This window comes from Ceratotherium simum, chromosome X, assembly GCF_057802395.1.
Source record: "Ceratotherium simum simum isolate JZ-2026a chromosome X, ASM5780239v1, whole genome shotgun sequence".
NCBI classification, from domain to species: domain Eukaryota; kingdom Metazoa; phylum Chordata; class Mammalia; order Perissodactyla; family Rhinocerotidae; genus Ceratotherium; species Ceratotherium simum.
The window spans coordinates 68,168,330-68,185,225 of record NC_141940.1 but is presented as its reverse complement, the minus strand read 5'-3'; the positions used below and the strand labels follow the sequence as shown (position 1 = coordinate 68,185,225).

The 16,896-nt window shown below is 35.0% G+C and overlaps 1 protein-coding gene across 2 annotated transcripts in view; it reads right to left on the bottom strand.

Annotated features, from left to right (window-relative positions):
• Positions 1 to 529: 529 nt before the first annotated feature.
• MAGT1 (magnesium transporter 1) overlaps positions 530 to 16,896 on the bottom strand; it is a 43,742-nt gene continuing 27,375 nt past the window's right edge. For both annotated transcript variants that reach the window (XM_014796502.2, XM_087426813.1), the window contains 7 exons: positions 15,338 to 15,478; positions 14,711 to 14,851; positions 14,113 to 14,202; positions 13,413 to 13,476; positions 7,001 to 7,075; positions 4,496 to 4,586; positions 530 to 2,430 (listed from right to left, as the gene is read on the bottom strand). In XM_014796502.2, coding sequence (XP_014651988.1) covers positions 2,415 to 2,430; positions 4,496 to 4,586; positions 7,001 to 7,075; positions 13,413 to 13,476; positions 14,113 to 14,202; positions 14,711 to 14,851; positions 15,338 to 15,478 — 618 coding nt within the window. In that variant the 3' untranslated portion in view covers positions 530 to 2,414. The remainder of the gene's footprint in view (positions 2,431 to 4,495; positions 4,587 to 7,000; positions 7,076 to 13,412; positions 13,477 to 14,112; positions 14,203 to 14,710; positions 14,852 to 15,337; positions 15,479 to 16,896) is intronic.

The following is a 16,896-nucleotide window of genomic DNA, read 5'->3' as shown; positions in this document are numbered from 1 at the left end:
GTTACAGTGTTCACTGACTGGGACAAACGCTGGATCAACCATTGAAGACAGCCATTCATTGACTTATCTTGGCTGTTTTGACTAATCTAATGGGTGACAACATTAGTGAAGGATAACGTATGGAAGAATGTATCTCAATGTAGAAATAATTAAGGAAATTGGTCTATCAAATTCACTGTTGCTAGGACAATAAGAAATTTAATTACAATTTCAAAATTAATATCCTAATATTACAATTCTAGTTTAGTGTTTTATTCTTTTTAAACGTTTTATTTTTTTTAATAATTTTATTTATTTCTTCCCCCAAAGCCCCAGCAGATAGTGCATGCCACAGCTGCACATCCTTCTAGCTGCTGCATGTGGGACGCGGCCTCAGCATGACCGGAGAAGTGGTGCGTCGGTGCGCGCCCAGGATCCGAACCCGGGCCGCCAGCAGCAGAGCTCACGCACCCAACTGCCAAGCCATGGGGCTGGCCCTCTAGTTTAGTGTTTTAAATTCACCCATGAGATGTTAATTAAAAACTCAGAATTTAGATTGTAAAAGTTTATTGATATGGTCAAAAAGCAAACAGCCAGACATTTGGTTATCCTTGCCACTACAATGTATCATTTTGAATGGTGTTTTAAAAATGCATAACAAATAATATTTAAACCATTACTAGAAAATTAAGAATCTACTTAAGGCACTTCAGATGAAAGCTAATTTCAAAATTTCCAGAGAAGCAACACTATTCTAAGTGTAGTAAATCTGCTTTCTACAAATTTTAGCCAGAATGTAATTTTTCTCCTTACAGAAGAAGAATGTGCTCTTAAGGGAGACAAAACAAAGACAAAAAAAACTGTCATTCTTTCAATGCTCATGGAAAATTATCTGGAGCTATACAGATTACATGGCAGTAGTATTCCCTTTGTCAGTCTGTACAAATTAGGGCATCTTCATACAAGTCTCATAAGAATCAAAGCATAAACTTATTTGGCCTGAGACAAGTAAGTACAAGAACAGCAGATAAGGAATCCAGAATCACACGATTTACATGGGGCTAATTAACAAAAATTAACTCCACTAAAGAGTAAGAGGTCAACTATATCCCCCACCCACCAAATCTACTAACAAAAAACAAAAACAAAAAACCCACATAAAACATTTCTTCTTAGGCAATTATATCCATCTCTTCAAACCTCTATTATATACGACTTCTAGACCACATGGGAGAGTTATTAAGATGGTAAATAGTAGCAGGCAGTCACAGTATTATTTTAATGTAATATTTCTAAGATTTCTTTAAAATTTTTTCCACAATCATAATTCTCATATTTCCATAATAGTGGCATTTCAGGATACTCTTCATAACTAGGGGGGAGGTTACAGTTATAGCTGGATCTAACGATAACTCTCAACTTGCCATCTTCACAGAAATTTGGTTAGCACATATGGTTATTTCCACTGACAGAAAAAAGGACAAAACTCAAACAAAACCTCTTCAAATGTTGACTTTGTTTCTCCACTTAAAGTGAGAGAATGAAGGCTAAAACAATAGCAAAAACAGAACAGCTTTCAAGAAACATTTACATTCTATTCACACGCAACAACTCAATATTGCATGATTTTCTTTTCCCAATCTAGGGGAGTACTTTTCCTAAACACAAGGGTTAATAAAATATGTTGTAACTGTAATACAGAAATCAACTTAACCAGATGAGCTTATTTTTTTTTCCTTAGGTACAAATGAAATAATGACAATCTCTAATTTGCAGAAACATTTTAGATAATTTTCAAGTTATACTGATTTTAGAATTAAGCTACATTTTTATTAGATAGGGGCCCATCTTAAATAAAAGAAAACTAGGGAGACAGAATGAACCCAAAATCTTTCCAAATACAACATAGTTAACACCACACTCATGCAGAAATCATATTCCTGTATTTAGAGATACTTTTTAATGTCTACAGCCACCAAGAAGCATAGATAGCACTATATTTCAGTAGGAAAGATGAAGGAAGAGGATGACTGGCTAGTCTTTTTTTCTAAAGGCTAGATGTGTACTCTGAAGATAATAATATAAAGTCAGATGGCCAAAAGTTAACTAAGCAGTTTTGAACTTTGTTCTAATTAAAATGAAGTAGTTTTAAAATTGTTATAATATACTTGATTCTACTAAAATAAATGTTCCATAAAATTCACTGGGAAGGGAAGATTAAAAGGAGAATCGTATCCAAACACTTCATGATTTTGACAGGAAATTGCTTGTTAAGGCACTACACATCTTCTTTGGTTAAAGGATTAACTATTTAAATCACTCGAAAAAAAGAGGTAATACAAAATACACAAATTGCATTCTTCTTTTCAAACACACACACATTTTCATTTTCCAATTTCCATTCCTCCAGTGTCTACATATCTCTGGGGTCCTTTTTAACTCATCAGAAAGCTGAAAAAAAATATACCCATCTATTAGTCTCTGAAAGAAAAGTAGGATTTACTGCTAATAAATATCTTGATTTTAACAGATCAAAGAGTGTTTGAGTGCATGTATAATAAACTTTGAGTATCAATAACAAAAAGTAGAAACACTGAGATACTGAGGTAGTCTTAGGAGAAAAGGAAAGAGACATAACCTCAAGTTAAAATATCTCCTGAAGAGAGATATCAATTAATAGTTGGAGCAACCATGGTGATCAAATAAGTAACAGAAGTCCCAGCAAGATTACTCTTGCATCCCAGTTAGTATTCTATAGAGGAGAAATTATTTTAAAATATACATACACAGAATAAAAGTATAAAGTTGGAAGATTATAAGTCAAGAATCAAAGTTGTAATAGGTTTTGGCCTTAAGTTTGCAAGACAAAAGTGCAAAAGAAGATTAATTTATGTTGTTCATTGATCAAAAGGCATGCAGGAATGTCACAATACAACGAATTGACTCAGAAGTTTTTCAAAATTATCTACAAAAAACTTGTGTTAAAAATAATATGAAGGGGGGGTCCAGCCCCATGGCATAGCGGTTAAGTGCTTGTGCTCCACTGCTGGCGGCCCGGGTTTGGATCCCGGGCGCGCACCGAGGCACCGCTTGTCAAGCCATGCTGTGGTGGCGTCCCATATAAAGTGGAGGAAGATGGGCACAGATGTTAGCCCAGGCCAGTCTTCCTCAGCAAAATGAGGAGGATTGGCATCGATGTTAGCTCAGGGCTGATCTTCCTCACAATAAAAAAAGAAAAATCTAAAAAAAAAAAGAAAATAATATGAAGGGGGGCCGGCCTGGTGGCATAGTGGTTAAGTTGGCATGCTCTGCTTCTGGCAGCCCGGGTTCGCAGGTTCGGACCCCAGGCGCAGACCTACGCACCGCTTGTCAAGCCATGCTGTGGCAGCGTACCATATACAAAATAGAGGAAGATGGGCAAGGATGTTAGCCCAGGGCCAATCTTCCTCAGCAAAAAAAAAATAAATAACAATATGAGGAATGAATTTGTGTCTCAAAAATATCACTTGATATACTTTACCTTTAGTGTTCATATCCTTTATACAACAGGACAATGTTGTATTAAAAGAACAGGAATTATAGTAACTGGCAGCACTCAGATTATAAAACTAACTCACAACATCCCCCATTATGTAGGTACATTCCTCTTGGCTATTAAGCAGAGTAAAATCAAGAACTTATGGCCGGCCCCGTGGCTTAGCGATTAAGTGCACGCGCTCCGCTACTGGCGGCCCTGGTTTGGATCCCCGGCGCACACCGCCGCACTGCTGCTCCGGCCATGCTGAGGCCGCGTCCCACATACAGCAACTAGAAAGATGTGCAACTATATCATACAACTATCCACTGGGGTTTTGGGGAAAAAAGGAGGAAGATTGGCAATAGATGTTAGCTCAGAGCCGGTCTTCCTCAGCGAAAAGAGGAGGATTAGCACGGATGTTAGCTCAGGGCTGATCTTCCTCACAAAAAAAAAAAAAATCAAGAACTTATAACCAGGAGAGGAACTTCCTCCCTGAGCCTCAGAGATCTTTATGAACACTTCAAGCTGATTAGACGTTCTTAAACATTCTTTCTTATACTTTCTACAAACTGGATTCTAATCAAATGTTCTGTTTATGCCATCCAAAGAGCCTTGAAAAGTAGAGGTGAGAAGTTTAAAAAAATTTGTTTTCAATAATTTCCACCTCAAGAGGAAGCAGAGTACGCAGACAAGAAACTGAGTAGATATGATACAAAATGTTCTAATCATTATGTGTTTTATAGATTTCTAGATTAAATCAGATGATGTCAGAATAATCCTGAAAGATGTTCCTGAGAATTCATATACTATTGTCCATTATATCACAATTATCTTAAATTTTTATGTGCAACATATCTAAATTAAAGCCTATCTCTTTGCTTTAGAGGTTAGAATAGTCTGGAGGTAAAGCAAAAAAAATAAAGAAAATATTATAAAGCAACATCAACTCTAATTATTGTAAGTATAGATAATCACTATATAAATGAAAAATAATCATACCTATATGGATATCCATGATATTTAGATCTGAAAATAGAGAGCATCCAACTGAAGAATAATACAACAAGTCCAATACCAGCCACACACATTACTGCAGGAAAAAAGGAGAGTAAAATCAGCATGTTAAGCATAATAAAGAACCAGGGCATAAATTTTAATATGCACTTCCAAGAGTGAAAAGCAAGGGCTATAATTTACCGGTAAACCTCAACTTTCCAACAATTTTCATTCCCATTCTTATATCTTCAAGAGTCTGCCTTCCCCTTTAATTTGCTCCATTACATTATAGTAGAGTAGCTCCATTTATATACTTGTGCAATTTAATTGTATGAAGGAATGAATTCCTTTAAAGCCATCACAGTCAAGAATTTAGTGTTAGAAACAGTTTTACTACTGCCAATAAAATCACTTATTAAACTTCTTTTAAATCCTTAAAAGTGGCCTTATTGTATTATTGATAAATATTGACTTAAAGACATTGATAACATCCTTGTGACATCCTCACTTGAAAGTATTTTATTCATGCACAGGCAATGACACTGCCTGTATGAGGAACTCATTCAGCATAGATTCCTCATTTCAATAATGAGAGGAAAAAAACCCTGATTCCCAGCCCTAAATTCACAGCTCTCTCCATTAACCTCATATGCTTTGGTTTAGCATGGCAGTTAACGACCTTAACTCCAGATACTGACCCCACAATGCTCAAGTATGATTCCCATAACTTGAGGCTTTCTGAGTCCTTGGACTAAGACTGGCTAAGAAGCATAGAGGTAGGGATGTGGGAAATCACGTGTGCTAACAGCAATGGAAGCTCTAGGGAAACATACTTATTGGCCAATACTAAAACCAACTTTTAGTTTTGTTAGAGAACAATTCTTTTTCCTTTTAAAATTTTCACACAATATGATTGGGGCTAAAATGTAAATGTTAAACATTTTTTCTGAGTATTAACATACGCTCATTGTAGAAAAGTCTTTTTTTTCTAATCAGATGCACACATACATGTATACACACAGTATCACTCTGTATATATGTTTGTATTCTACCTTTTTGACATAATATACCTAAAAGTGCTTAGGGCAGTTCCTGGTACATAATAAGTGCTCAAGAAATGCTTATTACTAGTGATTATTTCATTAGGTTAGAATCTTAGAAGTAGATCAAATTGTGATTATTTTAATATATGTGGCCAAATTTTTTACAATTTAAATTCAGGCCAGCAGTGTAGTACTCAGATGGCCTTTTCCTAATAATGAATACTGAAATAGGAAATTTTTTAAAAGTCAGGTAATGAAAGGATGTATATTGTCTGAGTAAAAAATTGATATATTAAGTTCTGTTTTTCTAATATGTGAAAATTCATTTCAATTTAGCAAAGTAAGTATCTCCCAAATTTGAAATCCAATGTCATCTGTTTTTCTAGAAGAAAAAGTAAATAGACTTTATTTAGATAGGTTAGTTTTGATGACATTTAACTTTTTAACCATAAAAGGAAAACTCTGACTTAAACTGATTTCATGTAAGTGAAATAAGATTACATTGTTAGCAATTCTTTGCAACAAATACCAATGTGTGACTATTCTAATATATAAAATGTCCATGTAAACCAACAGGAAAAGGACTAAGACTCTAATAGATAAATGGTAAAAGACAAAAAGACATTTTACAGAAGGGAAAACACAAAGAGCTAATAAACATTTAGGAAAATATTCAACTTCACTAGTAAACAAAGAAGTACAAAATAATATAATATTTCCCCCTCATCTGGTTAGCAAATACACACACACATATTTTTAATGAAGTTACCTAATACTGATAAAATTACAGTGAAACAAGCATTCTTAAATACCACTAGTAGGAATCTAAATTATTATAACATTTGGGGAAAGATTTTGCCATCATCAGTTTAAAACATCAAAAGAATTGAAAATACTCATGTACAGGACCACACAGTCATTTTACTTCTGGGAATCTACCTTAAGGAATTACTATGAAATGAGGATAAAGCTTAATACACCATGGTAGTCACTAAAGATTTATTTATTATGTATTTAAAGATGTATTTATTATAATGAAAGTTAGGAAAAAACTAAGCATTTAACAAAATCAGAACGGTTAAGTAAATTACAGTATATAGAGTTTAAATTTAAAATTATTTATAGGAAAATATTTATTAGTGAATTATTTAACTCCAGTTCAAAAGGGAGGTACAAGATTCAAAATTTTATATATACAATTTTAAAGATGTTTTTACAAATGGAAGGAACTACTACAATGTTAAAATTATTAGTTTTTCAATGGTGGAATAACAGGTAACTTTCCTCCCAACTGTTTCATACTCCTATTTTCCCCCACATTTTCTACAATGAGCATATATTACTTTTGTAATAGTAAAGAAGTAAAATAACATACTTATAACTAAGGCGGGAAGTGATTAAGAGGACATTCTTTTTTCTGTATCAAAGGCAGAATTGTTAGATTTTGGCATATGATATGACTTACTTTTTCGCTTTCCAATATCCATGTCAGATGTAGCAGCTTCACATAAAAGCACCATCCCTAAGGTAACCCCACCGTCTTAGAAAAATTGTTTAAGGAGAAATTTACACAGACACAAAAGACATACCACTTTAATATTCCTAGTCTCTTATGAAGAAAATTAGAATGAATAAATATATAAACCTTCAATTCTTAATCACAAAAAAATTGTAACTAAAATAAGTAATCTTGTGTTTATACAGCATGACAATCATTTACTATGAAGATATAATAAAAATATTAAGGTTGGAAAATTACTTCATTTGCATAAATAAAAATTGATATTTTAAACAAATGTCCCACTATAATTTATAGACAAAATATGAGTCTCCCTGAAATTGTACTTTGAAATAACCTTCCTAGACATTCTTCCAACTATTGCTCCAACCTCATACACATTATAAAATATTAAATGGCCATTCTGAATAATATTTCAACCACCCTCCAAACAAGAACACACTTGAAATGTGCACCATTTAGAGAGAATAGTAACTAATTTTTATTTGAAAAATAACTTCCCATAAATTCTCTAGAATTTCAACAATTAACCTTTAAAGCATGAATTACTACTAACCTACCTAATTTTGCCCTATTCTAATAAAAAAATCACACATGCCATGACCTCACTTTTATTCAACTTAATATAGAAGCTACATAAATACAAAATAGACTACTCACGCAAATAGGTAACACATGGCATGGCTGAATGCTAAAATAAGCAAAATCAAATTTTAAAGTAAATTACAATGTGTTCTAGCAGAAAAGAGAGATTCACTGTGCAGTTTGGTGAATACAAACAGCAGTTAAAAATGTCCAAATTAATTATGCATACACATGCACATTGTATGCTACCGCATGTGGGTATAATTAAGCAGAAAGGGAAAAATAGGTGTTCAGATAAGGCCTAACTTTATAATTGGCTCTATAATTTGTCTATTCATCCCTTCATTACCATCTTGCACTCTCTCTTCAATAGCCTCTTGTTAGGGATGATGCCTATTCATCATGTTTTTAGTTGCTTAGCCAAGTCTTCTTCTCCTGTGATTATTTTTTTCTTACTGAAGTTCTTTATATCCAAGTACGTGTAAAAATTGATCATTTCTATAGGTTTTGGTTATACAGTACTCTGACTGATGGTTGCGACTTTTGTTTTTGGGATGGTTTTTGTATCATGGTCTATATGCTTTTTCTTTGAATGAGCTTTCCATCTCACAACATACCACGAAGGTCTTTGTGTGCTGTTCTCAGCTATCAAGAGCTTTGATGCACTTCCATATGCATTGCTTCATTTCATTTATTAATTCTTTAAACTTTTACTAACACTGCCTACTATGTGGCAGGCACTGCTAGTTCTCAGAGTTACAAAGTTGGACAGAATATAGACTCCTCCTTGGACAAATTTACACTCTAGTGGGGGATATAAACAATGAAATAAATATAAATAATTGCATAATCATGATTAAATGTTACTCTGGGAAAACTGAATAGAAAATAGAGGAGACGGTAGTCCATAACAAACAAGAGCTAGGTTATCAAAAGAACTAGTGGAGGGGCTGGCCCGGTGGCATAGTTGTTAAGTTCGCGCGCTCTGCTTCGGCGGCCCAGGGTTTGTGGGTTTGGATCCCGGGCACGGACTTACATCTCGTTCATCAAGCCACAGTGTGGCAGCATCCCACATACAAAAAATAGAGGAAGGGGCCGGCCCTCGTGGCTTAGCGGTTAAGTGCACATGCCCCGCTACTGGCGGCCCGGGTTCGGATCCCAGGTGCGCACCGACGCACCGCTGCTCCAGCCATGCTGAGGCCATGTCCCACATACAGCAACTAGAAGGATGTGCAGCTATGACATACAACTATCTACTGGGGCTTTGGGGGGAAAAAAAAGGAGGAGGATTGGCAATAGATGTTAGCTCAGAGCCGGTATTCCTCAGCAAAAAGAGGAGGATCGGCATGGATGTTAGCTCAGGGCTGATCTTCCTCACACACACACAAAAAATAGAGGAAGACTGGCACAAGATGTTATCTCAGGGACAATCTTCCTCAGGCAAAAAAAGGAAGATTGTCAACGGATGTTAGCTCAGGGCTAGTGGAATTAAAGAACATTATATATGACAAAGACATTTGCATGAAAGGAAGCATAATTACAAAACTGTGGGAAAATGTTTAAATTACTTTGATTATTATTGTCCAAGGTAGATTTAAACAATTACCTACAATATCTTTCCCTATTGAATTAGCAGTTTAAAAAAATGAGAATACATAATGATGGTCAGCACTGGCCAGGGATATCAGTGCACATACACATTTCTGGCAGCAAACCTTACTCCCCTTTTTGTAGCAAAACCCTTTTGGAAAACAATTTGAACAAAACATCAAGAGCAATAGGCAGATTCATATACTTTGTTTCAAATCTTACTTGTGGGAATTTGGAGATATGCCAAATTATTTTTATATCCAAGAAAACATTCTTCGTAATGTTCAACAATAGGAGAATAATGGATTTATGATATATCCATTAAGAATGATGACTATTTTTCCTTTTCCTTGCCTATATTTTCTTCTTTCTCTGTAATTCTCATGCACTTTTGTAACTATGAAGGCCATACAAGGATACAGAAAATGCTTACAATACATTAAGAAATCAAATGGCATGCAAAGTATATGTGTAACTACACGAAAAGGAACTTCTCTCCCTCAAGAAAATACATATGGGCAAAGAATGCAAGAGAATATGCAAAAATAAACATATATTTTCATATTAGGGTTTTAGATTACGGGTGAAATTTTTCCATACTGCTACTTTATTTTTTAAATTCAAATATATTTAATGTGTGATTCCATTTACGTAAAGTTAAAAAATAGGTAAAACTAATCTATGGTGTTAGCAGTTAGGATAGTAGTTACCTTTGGGCAAGGAAGGTAGCAATCAGGACAGGTGACGAGGTGGGGGATGCTCTGGGATGTGAGTAAAGTTTTATTACTATATCTGGGTGCCAGTTACACAGTTGTGTTCATTTTGTGAAAATTCATCAAACTGTACACTTATTGTGACCTTTTCTGTATGAATACAATACTTCAAATAAAAAGTATAAAATATAATTTTAAAAGTTGCTTCATAGATCAGGCAATTCATTATATAGTTTGCTTTATTAATCATGTAGTAAACTGTACAATATTAAAGTAATAATAAATATGTGGATATTTTCCAAAATCATAACTATGACTTAGTAGTAGTCTCATTCTATTAATTCTTTTTTTGTGTGTGTGTGAGGAAGATCAGCCCTGAGCTAACATCCGTGCTAATCCTTTTTTTTTTTTTTTTGGTGAGGAAGACCGGCTCTGAGCTAACATCTATTGCCAATCCTCCTCCTTTTTTTTTTTCCCCATAGCTCCAGTAGATAGTTGTATGTCACAGTTGCACATCCTTCTAGTTGCTGTATGTGGGACGGCGGCCTCAGCATCGCCGGAGAAGCGGTGCATCGGTGCGCGCCCAGGATATACACCTGGGCCGCCAGTAGCGGAGCGCGCGCATTTAACCACTAAGCCACAGGGCCGTCCCTCATTCTATTAATTCTTATCAACGTGGTAACTTTTGAGTTTTGAGTCTTTAGGCTTTGTGTCCACTAAAAAAAATAAAGGGGTTTTAAGCCTTCCATAAAGTTCCCAATCTCTAACAAAGTTAAATAGCCTTATTCACTATCTCACCATCATACCTAGTACACGTCCTGAAGGCACTATCTTGTAATCTGCACAAATGTCTGTTTGTCCCAATACTATAAGCTCCTTAGACAAATCATGCATTCACAGCACTTAGCAAAATAATCGCTCAGAAAATATTACCTGAACCTTCCCAACCACTACCAAAATAGCAAAAACAAAAGAAGGAAAAAGGTATCACCCTGAAAAAAAATCCCCATTTTGTATCCTATTAACCAAATTTACAAGAAATTCTATATTCTAACAGGCTCATAATCTATTCAAATATATGTGAAACCTTAAGTGAATGTCTATTCTTTAGGCAGAAGAAAAAAGTAAGAAAATTCCAATTTCTTAAACTTCTTTTATAATTATATTTAAAAATTTAGGATGAAGCTAAAAGACCAACAAAACACAAACCAATTAATTAATATTTTACAATTTTAACTGCCCTTTTGCTCCACTGTTGTAATTCAAAGTACAATTAATTGAGACCATTTCCAGATACTGAAAATTTTTCCAAGGTATAATGTGTTAATCCACCAAACCATACACAAACATTTTTTTTTTTTTTTGGTGAGGAAGATTAGCCCTGAGCTAACACCTGTTGCCAATCCTCCTCTTTTTGCTTAGGAAGATTGGCCCCGAGCTAACATCTGTGCCCACCTCCCTCTATTTTATGTGGGACGCCTGCCATAGCATGGCTTGATAAGCAGTGCATAGGTCTGCACCGGGGATCCAAACCCCTGAACCCTGGGCTGCCGAAGCGGACCACGGAAACTTAACCACAACGCCCCTAAATGAACATTTTCAACTTAGATTTTGAAATAAGTCAAAGAAAGACAAATACCATATGATCTTTCTTATATGTGGAATCTAAAATATACTGATTATATATATAAAAATCAAGCTCATAGACACAGAGAACAGATTGGTGGTTGCCAGAGGTGGGGGATGGGAGAAACAGGTGAACTGTTTCTGTTTTTGTTTTTTTTTAGTTTAAATAAATTGAATAAAAAAATAAATTTTAAGATTTGAAAAGAACATAAGGTTTAGGTAATATTTTTCTTTCAATCTTCTTTCTTATCATAGGGACTCGGTACTCATTATTGGATTAACCTTTTAAGCCTACCATTCCATGGCTGAATAGATTAACTCTCCTGGCTCTGAGCCAGATTGTAAGCAATAAATTTTTCACATTATTTAAGAACATTGTTTTGAGAAAATATCATTTTTCCAAATGTCCTTCGATTAAAACCAAAAGCCTGATCTTTTCCAGAATGTTTCTCTTAAAATATCTCTATGAAATCACTGACATAGTAAAAGAAAACAGGGAAAGATAGACACAAACATTCACTAACGGTGGTATTTCCAGGAGTTTTGATTTTTTTCTTTGTACTTATTTGTATTTTCTAAATTTTCTTTAATTAACCTGTATTGCTTTTACAATCAGAAAAAAAAAATTTCTTATTTTCAATGGATTCAATTACTCATATTGACTGTAATCACCGTCAAAGTTCTTAGCTAGCACAACCCATTTTCAATAGAATAAGGGTTGAACTAGGTGACCTCTAAGTCACCTAGATGGCGAAATAAGAAGGTAGGGTCAATGACTTTACCATCAAGTCACTAGGCAGATTCTCTAACAGGCTGGGCTACAACTGATTCCAGTATGTCAATGTCAGGACCCCTTGGCTGAGAAGCACAACTCTAGGAACACTACATTTGTTCACCTTGTTGATTGGTTCTACAGAGTCACTGCTCATGTATTCAGGTGGGTAAACTGTTCAGTAATACTACGAAATTTAGACTCTTACCTATCTGATGTCACTGTTACCTATCCTTGCAGCTTACAGAGGCATGAATTTTCAGATGTGAGAAAGTAAAAATTAGCTGAGACTGAAAAAGTAAAAATCTGCCCTGCCATTCAAGAGGATTGGACAACACACATATAAATCAGCTACAAAGTTCACAGGAAATAATATTTCTCCCTAGGACATGCTGGGCTGTAAAACGTCAAAATAACCCCTGTCTTTGAGTAACTACCGTTTTCTTACTCAATGAGGAACGCTGTTCTCTAAAATCATAGACCGATTCAAATTATACCAGTAAGAAGGAAACATTCCATTCTTGCCTGGAGGATCTAAGTCACCCAGTTTACAAGTCCAATTTCTAAGTAGCTTCAATTTACAACCAAAGTACAGAACTTCAGGTAAGGAGTTTCTGAGGACAAAATCCCACATTTATCTGAACTTTGTAGTTACCAGAAACAGAACCCTGGGTCCACTTCACAGTCCAGACCTGATGCTGACCCCTTTACACTTAGCCTGGTTTTGCTTTGAGCTTATCAAAACATTGCTTCATGCACATTTCACCTAAGCTCCACCCTTCCCCCAAATCTTATAACTCTCTTTCCTTGGGTAAGATGTCCCATGGTTCCTCTGATGTGCAGTCTCGCTTGTAGCAACAATCCATTAAACCCGGCTTTATCAGACTGCAGGTTTGTCCCTGGTGGTCTTTAGCTGATTGGGCTAAGATGGATGACACAGTAATATGATTCCAAAGATATTACAACTTGCATTAATAAGAAAGCAGCCTCAACCAAATGCTGTAGAGAGAATACTAGAATGTGAGAAAAATAGACAAAATGCAGCACCAAGGACTTATTACAAATAGGATACTAAACAGAAGAACAATGTGTGTTTCAGCTACAAACTGGGCTTGGCTGCTTCCATGGATATAATTCTAGGGGAAAAAAAAGACAAAATTAAATCTTTAAATATACAGTAAATTTTGGTATCCTAATCCTAAAATGGGCTATTTTCAAACCCTATGAAATTATTAATTCACTTGATGTATGTAAATCACTGGGTCTGTGGCATTCATTAGTAAATAAGTTTGGCTAAAATAAAAGCTATTTCTTTGTTATTATTTATTTGTCTTTTCCCTGTACTTATACTATGTTTTCAACAACAGAATATATGAGAAAACTAGTATTTCAGTGTGCAAGACCAGGAGGTACAATAATGTAAATTCCATGAAGACAAGGACTATGTTTTTGTTTATCCCTATATCTAATAATACCTAGCACAGTGCCTAGAAACAGCAGATGCTCAAGTACTTCATCAATTATTCTATTTAACTGAAGGCTAACTTTCATTCTTAGCCAGCTTAGTCAAAAGGACTCACCAAATGGGATAAGGAACTTCCCACTTTAAAGAGCACTGTACTGTCTTTTCAGCGACTGAAGCTCGTTAACACAGATTGAAAAGTCAAAACTAAATCTAGTTCCTTCCTATGCTGGCACTGGTCTCAAAAGCTAATAATCATTAAGGTTAACTTTATAGTATACAATGGAAAGAAACCCTGGACATCCCTTACCACATGTCCCGTGTGAGGATTCTTATGAGCATATGGTGGTCCTCTTATATGGTTCCACATTTGACCAGATGTCATAGCAAGCACAAAACACTAGGAAACAAAAAATAATGAAATATTCATATAACATGCTGTAGCTGTTCCCACTTTGATTAGGTATATGAAAAGTACGTCTGCTCAAATAATACATGAAGAAAAGTTTTTCAGAAGAATGATTTCTTGATTAAGCCTTATATTTTACCACAAGGATCACAAGAATCAATAATATTTACTTCAAAAGGAAAAGACTATATTAAATTATAAAGAAGCTGACACAAGTTTCAAAAGTGAATATTGAAAAGCCTTTTAGAAGACTATTTTCAAAAGAATTGCAGATTATCATAGGGGTAACAGTCTATCATCTAGGTTGAATAAAAACTGGGTATAATCAGTTCCTCCAAGCTCTGGCCATCCTAATGAGATAATAGAGGAAACAAACTGATTTTAAAGCATAAAATAAAGATATAGAAAATCCTTTCCCACAGGTAAGAAATAAACAAAATGCTACCTAACAATAGAATATTAGAAGTTTTACTCAATTTTTCTTCTAAAATTCACTCACCAAAGCTGCAAAAGCCCATCCAGTTTTATTAAAGAGAAATTCCATATTGCTTCTTCGAAGATACACCAGTCCACCGATAATAGCCAAAAGCAATCCCAACATAAGGGGACCAGCGTAATTTGGGGGTCTAATTACTCTAATCTAATGGAAAGGAGAGAAAAACATTTTAAAGTATGAAATCTATTCATTAATCATATAGGTCAAAATAATTTGAAATGAAAGCAATCAAAATTAGTATGGTTACTTTTAGGAAAAATTATACTTTTTTCTTTTCAACCTAATCAAAATAGCCTACAATGTATCCTAAAATGGGATGGAATAGCTACAATATTCTGTTTAACCACAACATAACATCTTTTAGATTAAGAAGTATTTGCCAAGTACAAACTAGATAGTTCACGGACTTGGTAAGGTAAAGAGTGGTTTCCATGCTGAATTCAATAAGGTAATAGAGGATGTTTTGTAATTTCACTCTTTCATCAGGATGATTCTGTTAAATGCTACTTATGAAGGGACTGCCAAACTATTACCACCTCAGTGATGTGGGGACAAGACCAATTAGGACCTCCTAGTAAGATTCAAAGTGGATAACGGCAAAGTAACTTTTTACAAAGTAGGGAAGCTTACATTGACATCGGTTCTGTCAGCAATCCACCGGGCAATCTGCTCAGCTGAAAAACCGCGCACTTGCAACTCATATGTATCACCCCGTTTGGGTTTCCCTTTTGCAGGAAAGTTGATGAAAGTTGGAGCTGAATTCATGTTTAGCTGAATAAAAAGTAGTCCGTGAAAATATAAGTTACCAAGAGAATAATCTTAACAGCAAATATTATCTTGAAATTTAGGCATTTTACAAATATGAGGAAGCCCAAGTTTAGGTAGGTTAAGTGACTTGCCTAAGTAAAGTGGTAAGTGCTGGAGCCAGGATTCAAACCCAAGGCTCCCTATGATCTTAAGTATTATACTTTACCAACCAAATATAAATTCTCAGCTAAGAAACCTACATTTTACTCCTTTAGAATGGAAAATCTCCCATACTGCAAACATTTTAATCTGTTCAGAGATTTTGCAAAAAAGAACACATTTATGAGAACTAAAATTGCCTTATGTAGCTGAGGTATGCTCCAAATAGAGTACAATCTCAATTTGGAGGAAACAAGATCAGGATAAGATAGTGCTCTAAAATTGCAGTGAAAACCAATACAAAATGGTAGCCATATGCAGAAATAGTCAATTCTAAAAGGTTCACGAATGTTTACTGATAAGCATCACATTTCTGTATTCTCTATCATGAGACCATGGTATGCTTAAGAAGACAACAATGGAACTGCTAAGGTAAAGAAATCATGACCAACTCATCTGCATTATATCTTTCTTGACATGGTATAAGTGTACTCGTGGAAAACAGAAAGTCTGACTAAGTCCAGGGAAAAGATGCTGACCAATAGATGCAAGCATTCAGGTTCCCTAAGCAGGTACCCTATAATGGAAATTGGCTTGTATAAGACAATTATAACTTAAAGACATCAGCAAATAAAATAATCCAGCTCCCTTGCTTTGATTTTATACTCAAAATAAAACCCTTCTAACAGTAATTTTTTAGACTTTTCCATAAGGAGAGAGGGTATACTGATTAGTGGATATGACTATTTTGGTCTTCTTGGCAGTATAATAGGGTGAATTAATGAATTAATGGAATAGCCTTTTGGTTACCAATGTCCGTGGATTTTTATGGTTTGGTGAGTGTGCACAAAGACTCCAGAGCTAGATAAATTCTGGCCACACTGTTAAAATTCAGTTCCTGAGTCTGCAAAGCTGAGAACCAGACCCTGGACAGTGTTCACCCCACCACACTGCTGCCCAAATTTTAGGCCAAACTCTGCAATGTTTGTTTAGTTTTACCATCTTTGAATTTAAAAAAAAATAAATGTCTAAAAAAACCAGGTACTATATGAATCCATGTCCCTTATGAAATTTTTAAAAAAAGTACAGGGTTATAAGGACCAATCCCAGTCCATTCTGGCAGCCACTGTTACCATTTCTAGACCTTTATGAATTTATTCATATACATGTGTATTCATATACACATATACATGTGTACAACAGAAAACATATAATATTGCTTTATGTCTGCTTTATTTCAACACAAATGGTATATTAAATGTATCATTCTGCAATTTGCTTTT